Here is a 17,784-nt window from a genome sequence, read left to right on the forward strand (position 1 = left end):
TAAGTATAATCATAAAAATATACATAGATTTGCCCCACCAAAAAATTTCGAAAAAGGGGGCAACCACTTACTACGTGAGATTGAGATTGCAGATTGACTTTTGAGAAAATTTAATTCCTTTCTTTTGCTACTTTACACATAGATCCGAGAGAGATAAAAATAAATAAATAAAAAAAGATACAGGAAAGATTATGTTTATCTTATTCCACAAGTTTCCTTAATTCCTTTTATCAAAGAGAAATATGAAACGTCTTCTCTGTATATGAATTACCGTATTTTTCACTTGGTTCTGTTCTGCTATCTGTCTTCTACTGCGATAAAAATCCATCTCCAAGTTGAAAATTCTTCCATCTTCCATCTTCACAATCGAATCGATTTTTCAACTTGAGGATTACAAGGTATACAATATCAACTACTTTAAATACTTTTTCTTTTGTTATTACATGTTATTGTTAAATTTTTTAAATTAGTTTGTCATCAAATAGGAATGGACAGATTTATTATCAGAAAATCATCAAATACGAATGAAGAGGCAAGTCAAAGAGAAAAAGCTCCTCAAGAACAAGTTCCGGCAACTGCTTCAAAGAAACCTCGAGTTGAAATCAATTTAGATGATCTCCCATCAAACCCTGGTTTGAGGAAAAAAATTTCATCTTATGATCCGAATGATCGAGAAAAAGTAAGAAGAGCTTACTTGCAGAAAGGGCCCTGTCAACCTCGCAATCATAATTTTCCACAAAGAATGATTGGTAAGGTTTCAAGAAGATTTTGCTCATCTTGGTTTAATGAATTTCAGAATTGGTTAGAGTATAGCATAAACAAGGATGCTGCTTTCTGTTTATGTTGCTATTTATTCTGCTCGGATTTTGGAAGGCAATTGGGTGGAGATTCATTCACTACTGTTGGGTTTACTAATTGGAAAAAAAAAAAGAGTTATTTACTAAACATGTAGGAAGTTCAAACAGTGCACATAATCAAGCTTGGCAAAAATGTGTTGATTTGATGAAACAGAGTCAACATATTGAAGTTGCTATTATTAAGCAATCGGAGCAAACTCGTAGTCTTTATAGAGCAAGGTTAACTGCATCAGTAGATTGCATCAGATATTTGTTACGTCAAGGCCTAGCTTTTCGAGGACATGATGAATCTGAAAGTTCTTTAAATCAAGGTAACTTTCTTGAACTTCTGAAATTTGCAGCAAATCACAATGAGGACATAAAGAGAGTTGTGTTGCAAAATGCTCCGGAAAACAATCAATTAACTTCTCCGGAAATTCAAAAGGATATTGTGCATGCTGCTGCTCTTGAAACTACCTATGCAATAGTGAATGAACTTGGAGATGAATTTTATGCCATATTAGTTGATGAATCACGTGATATATCAGATAAAGAACAAATGGCAGTTGTTTTACGTTTTGTGAATTCGAATGGCTTCGTTGTTGAGCGTTTTATTGGAATTGTTCATGTGAGTGATACTTCTGCTATGTCACTTAAAAAAGCCATTGAATCACTTCTCTCATATTTTGGGTTGAGTATAGCTAGAATTAGAGGGCAAGGATATGATGGGGCAAGTAATATGCGAGGTGAGTTTGGTGGACTTAAAAGTTTGATTTTGAAAGATAATCCTACTGCCTTTTATGTTCATTGTTTTGTACATCAACTTCAACTTACCATTGTTGCAGCAGCGAAAAATCATCTCCAAGTTGCTTCTTTCTTTAACTTGATAGCTATCGTGGTTAAAGTTGTTGGAGGTTCATGTAAAAGGCAAGATATGTTTAGAGAGAAGCAAATGACCGAAGTTAGAAAAGCACTTGGCAGTGGAGAAATTTTCAGCGGTCGTGGTTTAAATCAAGAATTTAGGCTAAAGAAAGCAGGTGATACTCGTTGGGGTTCCCATTATGGCACATTGATGAGTTTGATTATAAGTTTTTCTACTGTTATTGATGTTTTGGAATATGTAGTTGAAGATGGTTCTCATTCAAAACAAAGGGCTGAAGCTGCTGGACTAGTAGAGTCTTTGGGAACATTTGATTTTGCTTTCACCTTACACCTAATGAAGAATATATTGGGTATCACAAATGAGCTTTCTCAGATTTTGCAGCGAAAAAGTCAAGACATTGCTAATGCAATGGTACAAGTTAAAGTTTCGAAAGAGAGATTACAACAAATGAAAGATAATGGTTGGGATGGTTTATTGGATGAAGTGGTGATATTTTGTAACCGTCATGATATTGAAATTCCAAGCATGGATGATGTTCGTGTTCTTAAGGGTAGATCATACCGTAAAGCTCCACGTGTTACAAATTTACACTTCTACAAGGTAAGTGTATTCTGTGAAGTTTTGGATATGCAACTTCAAGAGCTCAATGATCGATTCACAGAAGCAAACACCAGGTTACTTCTCTCCATGGAAAGTCTTAGTCCAGATGACACTTTTTCTGCTTTTGATAAGGATAAGTTGTTGCATTTTGTGAACTTTTATCCAACTGATTTCTCTTCAATTGAATTGATGGCACTAGATAACCAACTTGAGAATTATTTCAACCATGTGCATTCTAGTGAAGACTTTGTCAATTTGAAAGGGATGGGAAATCTTGCGAGGGAGATGGTGAAGACAAAAAGAGATATTGTGTATCCATTGGTGTATAGGCTTATTAAACTTGCACTAGTTTTGCCTGTGACAACTGCAACGGTGGAAAGAGCTTTTTCTGCCATGAAGATTGTCAAAAGTCGGCTTCGAAATCGAATGGGTGATCGTTGGATGAATGATTGTTTAGTTACTTATATTGAGAAAGAAATTTTTGAGACAATTGACAATGAACTGATATTACGTCGCTTTCAGAATATGAGTAATCGTAGGGAATTATTTGTGAAGAAATCAACCATTGTTGGAGGCGGCGAGAATGAAGAGCGAATTTCGGCAGTCGCCGGTGGGCTGGGGGCGGACCTGCGGCGGGAGAAAAGTATTCGTCTCATTCTCCATTATCATGTTCTTAAATTTTTAGTTGAGGCTATGATAATAAGTTTTAGAAATATTTGAGTTGGGGTTATAGAAAGTTTGAGGTTGTACGTAGTGTTCTTTGAAAATCAATTTTGAAAATTTATTAATATTGTAAATTATTAAATGGGGCTATGAGGGTATATTAGTACAATCATAATTATTTTTATTATGATATAGTATATTTTTTTCACTCATAATAATAATAATAATGCTAAGAAGAAATAAATAGTGCAAATCCATGAACAATTGAATAGCTCCCAGCGCCCAACTCTGAAAAACTTTTAAGCCCACTTAACTCAACTATATAATCTCAAAATATTTTGTACATGTAAATATACATGGCATAGTCTGCTCCATCACCAACTCCTCGAGTATAGGCAAAAGCGGGAGGGCTGCCGTCAAGGCAAACGGGGTAATCCAAATATGGTTAGGATAAGATTAAAATAATTTAATAGATCAAAGACTTGTGATAGAAATCTACAATATTTTGAATTAGAATTGTAATAGGAATCAAACTTTCGAATCCACATTATATTGTAGAATTTTTTTCTACAAACTAAAATTACAACATATCCGCCTCTGATTTTCTTTCTCTGCTGCGTTTTTATTTATCTTCTGCGTTTGAACGAGATCTTAGTAAGTTCTATCATTCATAGTTCTAGAAAAATTAGTTTCTTCGTTCTGACCCTTACGTGTTCGACGAATTTACTGAGAGACAATTTTTTCCCTTCTTCAAGCTATTTCTTTGATTTTCTTCATGCTTCATATTTGATCGAATTTTAGAGGTCTATGAATGTGTGCATTTATTTATCCGTAATGAATTTCTTGCTTATCTGCATATGTAAGCATTTATTTATTGTCGATGATTATTTTTTATAATGTGATAAGAATTATTTTATAACAGTCAACTGTTGCAAAGATCTTACTAGATACAGCGTTAATTTACTTCATTGTTGTGCAACAAAGACGAGACGACGTTAGAGCCATTAGATTTTGTGGTTATATATGTACTCACCTCACTTATATTAAATTTTCGTTGAGTTTAGGATCGAAGGTTTATCTTTATAGTTTAAGATTAGCATACTGTCACAAATTCAGTTAAAACTTATGAACTTGGTTTTAATTTATTATGATACATATTATTTACATATATAACATATTAAATACATATATGTTAATTTTTAAAATTTACATATTTATCACACAATTTGCAAGGTGTCCAAATTGGAATAGCCATATTCAATAATGAAATAAGCAAATTTGAAAAAAACTTTGAACCCAACAAAACGTATTTATGAACGAACATACTAATGTTCGTTGATATGTGCGTTTATTTTATCAATCATATGGCTGATATTGTATATGGAGGGAGATTTTTTTTTTGCAAGGTTTGAATCCTGGAGGGAGCAGAATATTTTAAATTTTGTTATTCATCATTATATAGTACATTGTTTATCAGTATATACTGTCTTGTTCATCAATATATATCTTGTTCATCAGTATATACTGTCTTGTTCATCAATATATATCTTGTTCATCAATGTATATGTCTTTTTCATTACCATTTTTTAAAATTTTGTTTTTCATCGGTATGTACATCTTGTTCGTTAGATATACGTCTTGTTCATTAGTATTATAGTATGTCTTATTCATTGTCCTCATGTTACACGAAAAATAAGGGGTCTCACTGGAGCGCGCCCATATATATATAAATTTGTTCATGTGTTTGACATGGAAAAATAAATTTATCATGCGATGTGGAAAGTTTAACAACCCAAAGTTTAATAATCTTTTCACGTGAAACACTCATTTCTAAATTAGTATCTCACTAGTAACTAAGTCAAGTTTTTTGTATTATTAATTTTTTTCCAAACTCAAGTACACGCAAGCACAACTTTCAAGACAATATTTATAGTTGGTCAACTTGAGATCTAAAAGTTAATAATAAAAAAACAATAAACAATTCTAATATATACAAGCCAGCATTTTATTCTTGGTGCAGATTATATCACTCACACTGTTCATAAATAAACAGTGTGAACAACAAATTATATATATACAGAGAAAAAATTGATAATCATGCTGCATTTGACATTTTTCACACATACACATGAAAATTTGATACCTCTGTTGAGAATAAAAAAAGTCAAAAGATAAAGTTAGTCAAAAGATAATCAAGGATCCCTTAATTATAGGGATCCTCATGATGTTGTAGGAATATTCATGATGTTGTAGGGATCCTTATGATGTTGTAGGAATCCTCATGATGTTGTAGGGATCCTCATGATGTTGTAGAATACCAGCTCCCTTTCTAAACACTATAAAAGGGGATGATTGTATCAGCAGGAAAAATCAAGAAAAAAAGAAATACAATTACAATCTTTAGCTTCTCTTTATCTTTCTCTATGCATTATGATGATACAATGTTTTAACATGGTATCAGAGCAGGTTTAACCATAGGAACTTAGAAACGAATCATTATCATTCATAATCCAAAACCAAAACATTCCTAGCCAATTCAAATCAGTTTGTGGAGAAACTCACCGGCGACAGTTTCGATCGCCATTCCAAAAATGAAGAAAGCTTCCAAAACCAGCGGCAGCGGCAAGCCCAACGCCCCTCAGCTGCGCAAGGACCGCAAGTCAGGCTCGGGCCTGCTCGGCTCCCCTAAGAAAGGCGGCCATGGCGGCAAGTTCACGTGGGCAGGCGACGGCTACTCCACGGTCGAGCTGGGCCGCTCCGACATCCACCTCGCCGGCTCCGCTGTAGAGGATTCCGCAAGCGGGTGCAGCGCCACAAGCCCAAGCCCGGCGGGCAGCTTCATCATAAGCTCATGCAGAGCCACCACATACCCCGCCGTGTGCGAGAAATCCCTCTCAACATACGCGGCGACAATAAACAAGAGCCCGAAGCAGCAGGCGCTGACAGTGAGCGTGGACACGGCCGAATCAACCAAGTCATTCGTGAAGAAGCTCACCAAATTCCGCGGGCTGAAGCCGAGGGTGCGGTCCGCCATCAAGGACTGCTTGGAGGAGATGAACGACGGCGTTGATGGCCGAGAGACCGCCGGATCGGCGGTAGCAGTGGGTAGAGCCGAGAAGTCCGAGAGAGGAGGGGGAGAAAACGCGACCGGCAACCCGGCTAGCGGCGAGGCTGCCGGCGTAGATGGCCGAGATGGCCAAGGAAGCAGCAGCTCGGCGACTGCCGGCGCCTCTGCCGGCGTTAATGTCCGAGGAACCGAGAGATATCAGCAAGGCAGAACCAAGGGAGAGAAAGAGGCGCATGATTTAGGTATAGGGTTTGATGAATATCCATCAAACCCTCCCATTTTTCCCTTCTCTCAATTGCAGTCCCCTATTTTCCGTAAATTACAAAAGAAACCCCATTTTTTTGAGTCTAGTCCCTCAAGTTTATGGAAACCCCAGAATGAACCCCATGTTATTAAAAACAGCCACACAGTTATGCCCAACTCAATTTTTGACCCTAAACCATGTCAAAATTCGAAAATAACCCCTACTGCATGTCAAGTGTCAAATAAACAAGTCAGTAGAAAAACAAATTGGATTTTTGATTGTGGAGCTACAGACACTATGACTTTTGACAAATCAGATATACTTGAGTCATCAAAATCCTTTAGAACTCATGTACAAACTGCTAATGGTGACTTAACTCAAGTAGAAGGGGCCGGAACTATAGAAATCTCCCCAACCTTGCGATTATCCAATTGTCTATATGTTCCGTCCCTATCTCATAAGTTGTTGTCAATTAGTCATGTTACTAAAGAACTCAATTGTACCATGATAATGCATCCTCACTTCTGTTTTCTTCAGGATATCAGGACGGGGGAGATTATTGGGCGTGGCACTGAGCGGGATGGATTGTACTATGTGGATGAGATAGCTCAACAAGGCAAGGTGATGCTGGCTCACGGAACTGCTGACCGGGAAGCCTGGCTTTGGCACCGTCGGTTAGGGCATCCATCCATGGGGTATCTTAAGCTTTTATTTCCTAAATTAATAAAAAATGGTGAGAATTTATCTTGTGAAACTTGTGTTTTAGCTAAAAGCCACCGAAAATCTTTTAAGCCTAATGACACACAAGTAAACTCCATATTTTCTCTTGTTCATTCTGATGTTTGGGGTCCTTCACCCGTGGTAGGGGGACAAGGTTTTAAATATTTTCTGTTATTTATTGATGATTGCACTAGGATGACATGGGTATATTTTTTAAAACACAAATCTGAAGTTTTTGAAAAATTTACTCATTTCCATACTATGGTTCAAACTCAGTTTCAGAAAAACATCCAAACCCTTAGAACTGATAATGGAGGGGAATTTGTTAATAATTCCATGAAAATATTTTGTCAAACAAAAGGGATTATTCATCAAACTACTTGCCCCCACACTCCTGAACAAAACGGAGTTGCCGAAAGAAAAAACCGAATTTTACTTGAAATGACTCGTTCTATGATGATTGAGTCTCATGTTCCCTCCTCGTTTTGGCCCGAGGCCGTGGCAACCTCGGCTTACCTTATTAACCGTCTCCCTACTAGGACTCTTAAACTTCAAACACCATTACAGAAATTGTCTACTCTGGCCTCCATACCTCTTGCCCTTACACTTCAACCACGGGTCTTTGGGTGCTCTGTTTTCGTTCACATTCCTAAACATGAACGCACCAAATTCTCTCCTTGTGCAGTCAAGTGTGTGTTTGTAGGATATGGAGTTAATCAAAAAGGATATAGGTGTTACAATTCCAAAACCCGTCAAATCATCACCACCATGAACTGTGATTTCCTTGAAACTGAGTATTTTTACTATAACCACCTTACCAGTCAGGGGGAGAGTGAGAGTGAGATCGACTTGTTAAGTTGGTTACCAATGCCAGTCCCAGAAGCAGATCCAACAGAAAAGGTTAACCTAGCCACCGAGCTTACTTCATCCACATCTGAGCAATCCAATCCACCGCCGCCCCAAATATCTTCTTCGCCACTGATATCTGAGGTAAGAGATTCTGAACCTATTACTATGATTTCGGGTTCTACTGATCCTGTTTCTCAAGTGGTTGAAGAAGAAGAACAGGAAGTACAGGAGGAGCATACAATGGGTGCAGACAAGGGGAGATATGTGTTACCCCCTAGAAGTACTCGAGGAATTCCTCCTAAACGTTATTCACCAGAAAAGTTTGGGAAGAACTCTCGGTATTCTATTGGGGGTATCGCCAAAGGGAACCTATCCAAAACTGCCGCTGCCTATGAAGTAGCTTTGTATGACGAAGAGATCCCAAAGAATGCGGAACAGGCCTTAAAGATTCCACATTGGAGAGATGCCATGAAGAAAGAAATAAGTGCACTGAATCGAAACCATACATGGGAGAAGTGTAGACTACCAAAGGGGAAGAAAACTGTAGGATGCAAATGGGTCTTCACAATCAAAAGGAGACCGGATGGATCTATTGAGCGTTACAAAGCTCGATTGGTCGCAAAAGGATACACACAGATGTATGGGATCGACTATGAGGAGACCTTCTCACCTGTTGCAAAAATGAACACTGTCAGAGTACTCCTCTCAATTGCTGCTAATAAAGACTGGGATCTTCATCAGTTCGATGTTACAAATGCTTTCCTTCATGGAGAGCTTGAAGAAGAGAGGGAAGTCTACATGGAGGTGCCTCAAGGTTTTTCAGGAGATTTTGGAGAAGGTGAAGTTTGCAAGTTGAAGAAAACCTTATATGGGCTCAAGCAGTCTCCCAGAGCTTGGTTTGGAAGATTCACCGCAGCCATGAAGAAGTTTGGGTACCAGCAAAGCAACTCAGATCACACCTTATTCTTAAAGAAACGAGGTGATTTGATCTCTTGTTTGGTCATTTATGTTGATGACATGATCATAACAGGGGATGACACAGAGGAGATTCAAAAGTTGAAAGAAAGCTTGTTCAAAGAGTTCGAAATGAAGGACTTAGGAAAACTAAAATACTTCCTCGGAATTGAAGTTCTCAGATCAAAGAAGGGGATCTTCATCAACCAGAAAAAGTATACTCTAGATCTCCTAGCTGAAACTGGGATGCTAGATTGCAAGCCAGCAGAAACTCCTATTATTATAAATCATGGGCTACAAATTGTGGAAGGAGCTCAGTTAGCCGATCGAGGACAATATCAGCGTCTGGTAGGGAAACTTATCTACCTATCTCATACTCGACCTGACATTGCTTATGCTGTTGGTGTTGTTAGTCAATTCATGCACCAACCACAGGCTGACCACATGGAAGCTGCGCTCAGAATTGTGAGATATTTGAAGAAGACCTTTGACTATGGAGTGCTGTTCAAAAAGACTGGACATCTTGAGATACAAGCTTACACCGATGCTGACTGGGCAGGAAACCCGAATGACAGAAAGTCAACTGCTGGATACTTTGCATCTGTGGGAGGAAATCTAGTCTCATGGAGGAGTAAGAAACAAAAGGTGGTAGCTCTCTCAAGTGCAGAATCAGAATTCAGAGGGATCAAGAGTGGGTTAACCGAAGTCCTTTGGCTAAGAAGATTGTTGATGGAATTAGGACTTCACTCAACAAAGACGTGTCAAATGTACTGCGACAACAAGGCTGCCATCAGCATATCTGAGAATCCAGTTCAACATGACAGAACTAAACATGTCGAAGTGGATAGGCACTTCATCAAGGAAAAGATTGAGGAAAAGATTGTGGAGCTTCCGTTCGTGAGGTCCGAAGATCAGCTCGCTGATATCCTAACCAAAGCTGTAGATTTCAAAAGTTTCTCAGAAGTTCTTTCCAAGTTGAGTATCGGAAATCCCGTCACTCAACTTGAGGGGGAGTGTTGAGAATAAAAAAAGTCAAAAGATAAAGTTAGTCAAAAGATAATCAAGGATCCCTTAATTATAGGGATCCTCATGATGTTGTAGGAATATTCATGATGTTGTAGGGATCCTTATGATGTTGTAGGAATCCTCATGATGTTGTAGGGATCCTCATGATGTTGTAGAATATCAGCTCCCTTTCTAAACACTATAAAAGGGGATGATTGTATCAGCAGGAAAAATCAAGAAAAAAAGAAATACAATTACAATCTTTAGCTTCTCTTTATCTTTCTCTATGCATTATGATGATACAATGTTTTAACAACCTCTACCACATCAAAATGATTCATATATTCCGAAAACAGATATCCTAAAGCTAAAAATAAAAAATAAAAATCCGCAAGATACCAAACTGCACCTCAAAGTCTAGATTGACAGACGGTTCCTCCGTCAATTCAGCTTCCCGTGGCTAACTATGCACGGACAGATCTAGACTTCGAGGTGCATATTAACTATGTTTATATATACCATACACAGGCGCGCGCGCGCACACACATATATTTATATATGTAGGGTTGGGATCTATGAAGAAGTAAATATACTTCATTCTGAATAAGTCAATAAATTTACCGAATAAATCACACGACCGTACGAATAGTTATTTACTGAATAAACACGTACATTTTTCGTTCATGCGGTCGCGTGATATATTTGGTAAATGTATAGAGTTATTCAACCTTCGTTGTTTCATTGCATATTTAACATTCTTTCATTGATCATTTCCCTATATATATATATATATATATATATATATATATATATATTGTAGGCTTGTAAAATATTCATTCAAAATCCTTTCTCAAATATTCAAGAGCCTACAAGATTGCATTAGAAAATTCTTCATAATTATAAAGATGGTAAAGTTGAAAATCATGATAAATAAAATTCTATTTATTAACTAAAATTAATACATTTCCCCGTTTGTCAATCTATTTCATTCTAAGTATATCCCACAATCCTTCAAATTTCACTAAATATTCTGAAAAATAATCTAATATTATTCTAACGAAAAATCGGGGTGTTACAATTACTCTTGTAAATCGTGCTTAATAAACGGCTATTGGAACGGATGTGGATTGAAAGAACAAAAATAAACACATTAGTCCCTTTTTATTTTTGGACAATACCCCACAACTTATTATCCACAATACAATTACTTATTTACCATTTCTACCATATGGTGGGTCGATTTGTCTACTCACAATAACACTATCTTTTAAGTGAGACAATTTCTCCACTCAAAATCCATTCAATCATTTTTTCAAAACTTGTATTATCCCTTCTATGACTATTTTTTATGGACGAAGTGAGCAGATGATAACTTTAAAAACAAAGAAACCCCCAAAAAATGAATTTATTTCAAAATTACTCATCATTTATATAGATGATACCTATATATAAATGCGGCGTATTATAAAAAAGAGAAAAAGCGGGAAATTTAAAAACCCTTGAAAGCACAGAACGCAAACTAAGGGTTGAGCCTTGTTAAAACCTCAATAAGAAAAACCCAAAGGGCAAAACCTTATAAAAACAAACAACTCCAAAAAAAAAAAAAAAAAATTTAATTTCATTCTTTCAAAATTATTTTTATTTTATAAAGTAAACCGGTTAAAAATTCAAATCTAATTCACCCCCATTTTTTATAGATAATTTTCAAAGCTCTCTTTCTTCTCAAACCGAAGTGGGACATGTCTTATGTCGATTTTGTATATATGAGAATTGAGGTGCATGGTTCTTTTTTACAGCAAATATCTCTTTGTCTCACATTGATTTAATGAAAAAAAAATAATAATAATTTGAGTGTAAGTGAATGTCTCTGCAACAATACAAAAAAAACCTTTGTTTGCCTTATAACATTTGGCCCTACTTTTCACAATTTTTGGTTGGTCAATCAAACAAACGAAACATGTGATATGATTTTTTTTTTGGAAACGTGCAAAGCATATATATGTGATGTGAGGTTTAGATAAGGTGGTCGGTGAAGTTTGAATCCATTTTTGCACGCATTTGATTAGATAAGGTATTTAATTAATAGGTGAATGAGAGAACAGCTAGTATTTAAGTTGGAGTTTCATCACCAGCATTTCATCGATCAATACAAATAAATTCTGTATATTTTGTAATCAAGAGAGAGAAGATGATATCCATGGAAGCTAAAAGTCTTATTATGAGTGCTCTTTTGCTGAGCCTTGTTTTCGGACAAATTCAAGTTGAGGCAGCAAAGGTTTGTTGCCCAAGCCTTACTGACTTGTTGAATTATGGGATCTGTCGTTCGTTAGCCGATTCCAATATTCCACTTTGTGTAGAAGAGAATGGATGCAAAACTGTTGATGGGGAAACATGTCCCATTGGTTGGATAGGCTAAACAAGCACGCATGCATGTATGTATATCCACATCGATACCATGTAAAGATGATCGAAGGGGTGTATATACATCGCTTTTCTGGCTTTCAATAATTCTCATGTAGTGTGGTGTGCAAGTTTCTTTCTGTTTGTTTGTGTACGTCTGTCTATGTCCTTCTACTTGCTGTTATCTTTTTCCTTCTCATGTTAGTCTCAAGAATGGTGTACCACTGTGACATACTACTTCAAGGTGCTCATTTTGAGATGTTGGAATGCAAGAATAATTTGTTTTACGTACCATGTATCATCGGTCGGAATAAACTTTTGAATCTTTTCTAGTTAATTTGTTGACCAATTATAAGTTATCGAAATTGAAACTTAAATAAAATTAAATTTACCAACAATATATCTTAAGTAAGATGGCTACTAGTACTTGCAAAAAACAATTCATAAACCATAAGTATCATATATAGTTACTTGCAAAAAATAATGAAAGTGACTGAATGATGTATATGTTGGAATATAAGTATATATAATGGAGAATTTATTTAATTGGTAGGAGGAAATTTAGAGAAATTGGTTGTGGACGTGTGTGTGCTTAAGAATTTGAGTGGGAGGATTGGAGTTTGCTAACACAATCTTCTCTTCAATTCACTTCATTCTTAACAATTGATACAACCTCCACATATATATAGTAGTCAAGTGAGAATTCTAGAATTCTCTTGATTTCTATCTAGATTTTTATACTTATTTTACTATTACAAAATATCTTCACTTAGTCACTTTTTCTAGAATTCTCTATATTTTTCCTTCTTTCTTTTTCTTCTTAAAATATCTTGATTCTAGATATTTCTAATACAAATATCTTCATTCTAGATATTTCTAATACAAATATCTTCACTTAAAAAATCAAGTTTATTTTTTATATTCCAACACTCCCCCTTAAACTTGATTTTTCATTCCGAGCAAACTTCTGAATTTGGCGAAATCCTTTCACGACGTGCCTTGCTTTATATCTTTCAACTCCACCTTTGGAATTCTTCTTAACCTTATGCACCCACTTGACTCCAATGGCCTTGTGCCTTTCCGGTAGTGTCACGAGCTCACACGTATCATTCTTATTTATAGCTTTGATCTCTTCGTCCATTGCAACTCGCCAATTTTCACTATTTGCTGCTTCAGGTTCATAATCAGCAGATAGGCAAAACAAGGTGAGATCTTCTAACCTTTCAGTGTCTTCATATATCTCATCCAAATTCCTTGCTCGTGGTGTGGCTCTTTCATTTAAGAAAGATGGTGGCGAGTCTTCAGTAACTTGTATAGGTGAAGCTGGCGGAGTCACTACCTCTTGTTGGACTTCTCCAACTTGCTCGACTGTCCTTTCATCATCGAATTGTGGGATGAAGGTGAAGTCACCACTAGGATTAAAATCTCACACTCCTTCTTCGTCGAACTCCACATCTCGACTTATCACTGTTTTCTTGGTATTTGGATTATATAACTTATAGCCTTTAGAGTTAGAGTCGTACCCGATAAAGATGAATGCTTCACTTTTATCGTCGAGCTTCTTCCTTCTCTCATCTGATACATGCACGTAGGCTTTGCTCCCAAATACCTTTAGGTGGGAAATTCCTGGCTTTCTCCCGCTCCAGGCTTCTTGTGGAGTCATTCCCCACACGCTCCTTGTCGGCGATCGGTTGGATAGGTACACCGCGCACGCCACTGCTTCGGCCCAAAACTCTTTAGGCATATTCTTCGTCTTTAGCATGCTCCTCGCCATCTCCATGATTGTCCTATTTTTTCTTTCCGCCACTCCATTTTGTTGGGGGGATCTCGGAACTGTTAGGGGCCGCCGAATTCCATTTACTTCGCAAAATTCTAGAAACTCCCTTGACGTGAATTCTCCACCTCGATCGGACCTCAAGGCCTTGATTTGTTGTCCGCTCTCCTTCTCGACGGCAGCTTTGAATTTCTTGAATGCATCAAATACTCTGACTTCTGCTTCAAGAAATATACCCACGTTTTTCTAGAAAAATCATCAATGAAGAGCAGAAAATAATTATTTTTACCCAGAGAGCTTGGATTTATTGGCCCACACACGTCAGCATGAATCAACTCCAGTGGCTTTTGAGCTCTTGAGCTTGACTCCTTTGGAAACGGCTTTCTGAACTGCTTTCCGAGTAGACAACCTTCGCAGAGTTGATCGGGATGTTTGATGGATGGTAGGCCTCTCACCATCTCTTTCTTTGATAGCAACTCCAAGCCGCCAAAATTTAAGTGCCCAAACCGTAGGTGCCATAACCAAGACGGATCTTTATAGCAAGCTTTCAAGCATTTGGCCACATCATTTCTAATATTTAATAGAAACATTCTATTTTTCGACATTGGCACCTTGGCAATAAGATTATTTTTTCCATCTCTTATTGAAAGGTTATAATCTCTCATGTGAATATCATAACCTTTCTCTAAGAGTTGTCCCAAACTCAAGATATTATTTTTCATATTGGGCACGTAATAAACATTGGAAATAAATTCATGATTTCCATTCTTCAAGCGGATTAAAATTTTTCATTTTCCTTTAACAGGAATTTTAGATTCATCACCAAAGGAGACGTTGCCACTTACCGACTCATCGAGCTCCACGAACATGTTTCTCTTCCCGCACATGTGGTTGCTTGCACCGGTATCGAGGTACCACGTGTCATCTTGTCTTCCAGCTTCTCCTTTGTATGCTAGAAGCACACTACCAATTTTTTGACTTGTATTTTCAGCATAATTGGCCTTTTCTTCAATCCTTAATTTTTCACTTCTGCACTCAGAAGCATAGTGCCCAAATTTATGGCAATTATAACACTTTATCGAAGATTTATCGTACCTCGACTGCGGGTTGCTCCTCCCCCGACCATTTGTAAACTCCTTTCTTTCACTACTGTTGACGAAGCCTCCTCGTCCTCGTCCACGTCCACGACCTCTTCCTCGATCTTGACCTTGACCACGTCCTCTCCCGAATTGTCCATGGCCATTGCTCGGACCTTCTTCTTTCTCTTTCGGGCTTACTTGCAACTTTAAAAGTTGCTCTGAAATCTCTTGCTTCTTCTTTTGCTTCTCCTCATATGCTTGCAACGACCCCAACAAAAGATCGATTGTCATCTCCTCCAAATTTTTAGTTTCTTCGATCGTCACCACAATGTGCTCAAACTTTGGGGTTAGTGAGCGCAATATTTTCTCCATAATTCTTACATCCTCCAATTTTTCACCATTTCTTTTCATTTGATTAGACACTGCCAAGACTCTTGAAAAATAATCCGAAATTGACTCGGACTCTTTCATATGCAAAGACTCAAACTCTCCTCTTAAAGTTTGAAGTCGTACCTTTTTTACTTGCTCCGCTCCTTTGCACGCGTTCTGGAGCTTCTCCCACGCTTCTTTGGCGGTACTCGCATTCGAGATCTTCTCGAAATCGTCGTCCCCCAGCGCTTGATAAATGAGACAGAGAGCCTTCTTGTCTCTCTTTCTCGCATCTCGCAATCTATCCTTTTGTTGTTGGGATAGTGCGGCCTCGTCCTGCGGCTCTTCGTAGCCGTTCTCCACAATCTCCCAAACGTCGTGGGCTCCCAATAGCGCCTTCATCTTGATGCTCCAATTGTCGAAGTTGCTCTTGTTGAGCATGGGGACTTGAAACGATTGTAGGTTGGCCATTCCACAGGTAGGATTTTATGGCTCTGATACCACTTTGTTGGAATATAAGTATATATAATGGAGAATTTATTTAATTGGTAGGAGGAAATTTAGAGAAATTGGTTGTGGACGTGTGTGTGCTTAAGAATTTGAGTGGGAGGATTGGAGTTTGCTAACACAATCTTCTCTTCAATTCACTTCATTCTTAACAATTGATACAACCTCCACATATATATAGTAGTCAAGTGAGAATTCTAGAATTCTCTTGATTTCTATCTAGATTTTTATACTTATTTTACTATTACAAAATATCTTCACTTAGTCACTTTTTCTAGAATTCTCTATATTTTTCCTTCTTTCTTTTTCTTCTTAAAATATCTTGATTCTAGATATTTCTAATACAAATATCTTCATTCTAGATATTTCTAATACAAATATCTTCACTTAAAAAATCAAGTTTATTTTTTATATTCCAACAGTATATCATCCAATTCTAGATATTACAAAAAAAAAAAAAAAAAAAAAAAAAAAACCATATTTTACGAGATGAAGTCTCACACACTCATCATATGATCATATTTTCGATTTTTGCATTTAGTGTACGGATGCTTATTCTTTTCCCCATCCATGTGTCTTGGTTGAGAATAAATTGCAAATGACTAATTAACACATAAATTGAGCATGTATTCATATAATCATCTTAGAATTTGACATACAAATTAAATAATTTTATAAATAAGTTGCAAAAGACTAACCTTGTAATTAATTTAGATTATCTTCAAATGTGTTTGACATGGAAAAATAAATAGCTACGAGCTAGCATCATATTTGTCCTTTCCATGCCATGCGGAAAGTTTGACAATCCAAAGTTTCATAATAATAATATTTTCACGTGAAACACTCATTACTAAATTAGTATCTCATTAAGTCAACTTGAGATTTAAAAAGTTAATAATAATAAAAAAAAACAATAAACAATTCTAATAAATACAAACCAGCATTTTTATGGGTAGCCTCATATGGCCCATATATACTCGCACACTTAAATTATGGTTTCCAATGCAGAATAACTCCTAATATTTTTCAACAAGAATCTTACAAGATGAAATATTTTGGATACTATGTTTCCTACAACTTTTTATCAACATAAAACAAGATATCAGCCAATTGAAGAAAGCACTACTTGTAGCACAAACACTAACCTAAACAAAGTAAGCAAATAATCATACACCATCACATAGTGCAACAAGTGAAGCAGAGGCGTTCAACAACTACTTACATAGACAATTTTGAGGATTGAGACAACGAAGAGAAATTTCTCAACAGGTAGAGGCGTTCAACAACATTCAACAATTAATGGAGCTGCTTCCATTGATTTAATCAAAAATTAAAAGAATTGTGAAGAGAATAATATTTTTTGTACTTCATTGATGATTTTTCAAGAAAAATATGGGTATATTTCTTAAAGTAGAAATTAGAAGTATTTGAAGTATTCAAGAAATTCAAATCTGCTGTGAAGAAGGAGGAGTGGACTAGAAATTAAGGCCCTGATGAGGTCCGATCGAGAATTCATATCAAGGGAGTTTCTAGAATTTTGCGAAGAAAAAGGGATTCGGCGGTCCCTGACAGCTCCAAGATCCCCCCAACAAAACGAAGTGGAAGAAAGAAAAAACAGGACAATCATGGTGATGACAAAGAGCATGCTAAAGACGAATAATCTGCCTAAAGAGTTGCGGGCAGAAGCAGTAACGTGCGCAGTGTACCTGTCCAATCGATCTCCAGCGAGCAGCGTCCGGGAAAAGACTCCACAAGAATCTTGGAGAGGGAGAAAGCCAGGAATTTCCCACCTAAATGTATTTGGGAGCAAAGCTTACGTACATGTACCAGATGA

General features: G+C 36.9%; 1 protein-coding gene and 1 pseudogene across 1 annotated transcript in view; one reads left to right on the top strand and one right to left on the bottom strand.

The window, feature by feature from the left end:
* Positions 1-16,204, bottom strand: part of LOC130994894 (uncharacterized) — a 1,167,164-nt gene extending 1,150,960 nt beyond the window's left edge. The window contains exon 1 of the mRNA XM_057920015.1: positions 13,264-16,204. Within this exon, the coding sequence (XP_057775998.1) occupies positions 14,784-15,914 (1,131 nt within the window). The 5' untranslated portion in view covers positions 15,915-16,204 and the 3' untranslated portion in view covers positions 13,264-14,783. The remainder of the gene's footprint in view (positions 1-13,263) is intronic.
* On the top strand, positions 140-3,039 carry LOC130994422 (uncharacterized; annotated as a pseudogene).
* Positions 16,205-17,784: the final 1,580 nt, after the last annotated feature.

This window comes from Salvia miltiorrhiza, chromosome 7, assembly GCF_028751815.1.
Source record: "Salvia miltiorrhiza cultivar Shanhuang (shh) chromosome 7, IMPLAD_Smil_shh, whole genome shotgun sequence".
Classification (NCBI taxonomy): Eukaryota; Viridiplantae; Streptophyta; class Magnoliopsida; order Lamiales; family Lamiaceae; genus Salvia; species Salvia miltiorrhiza.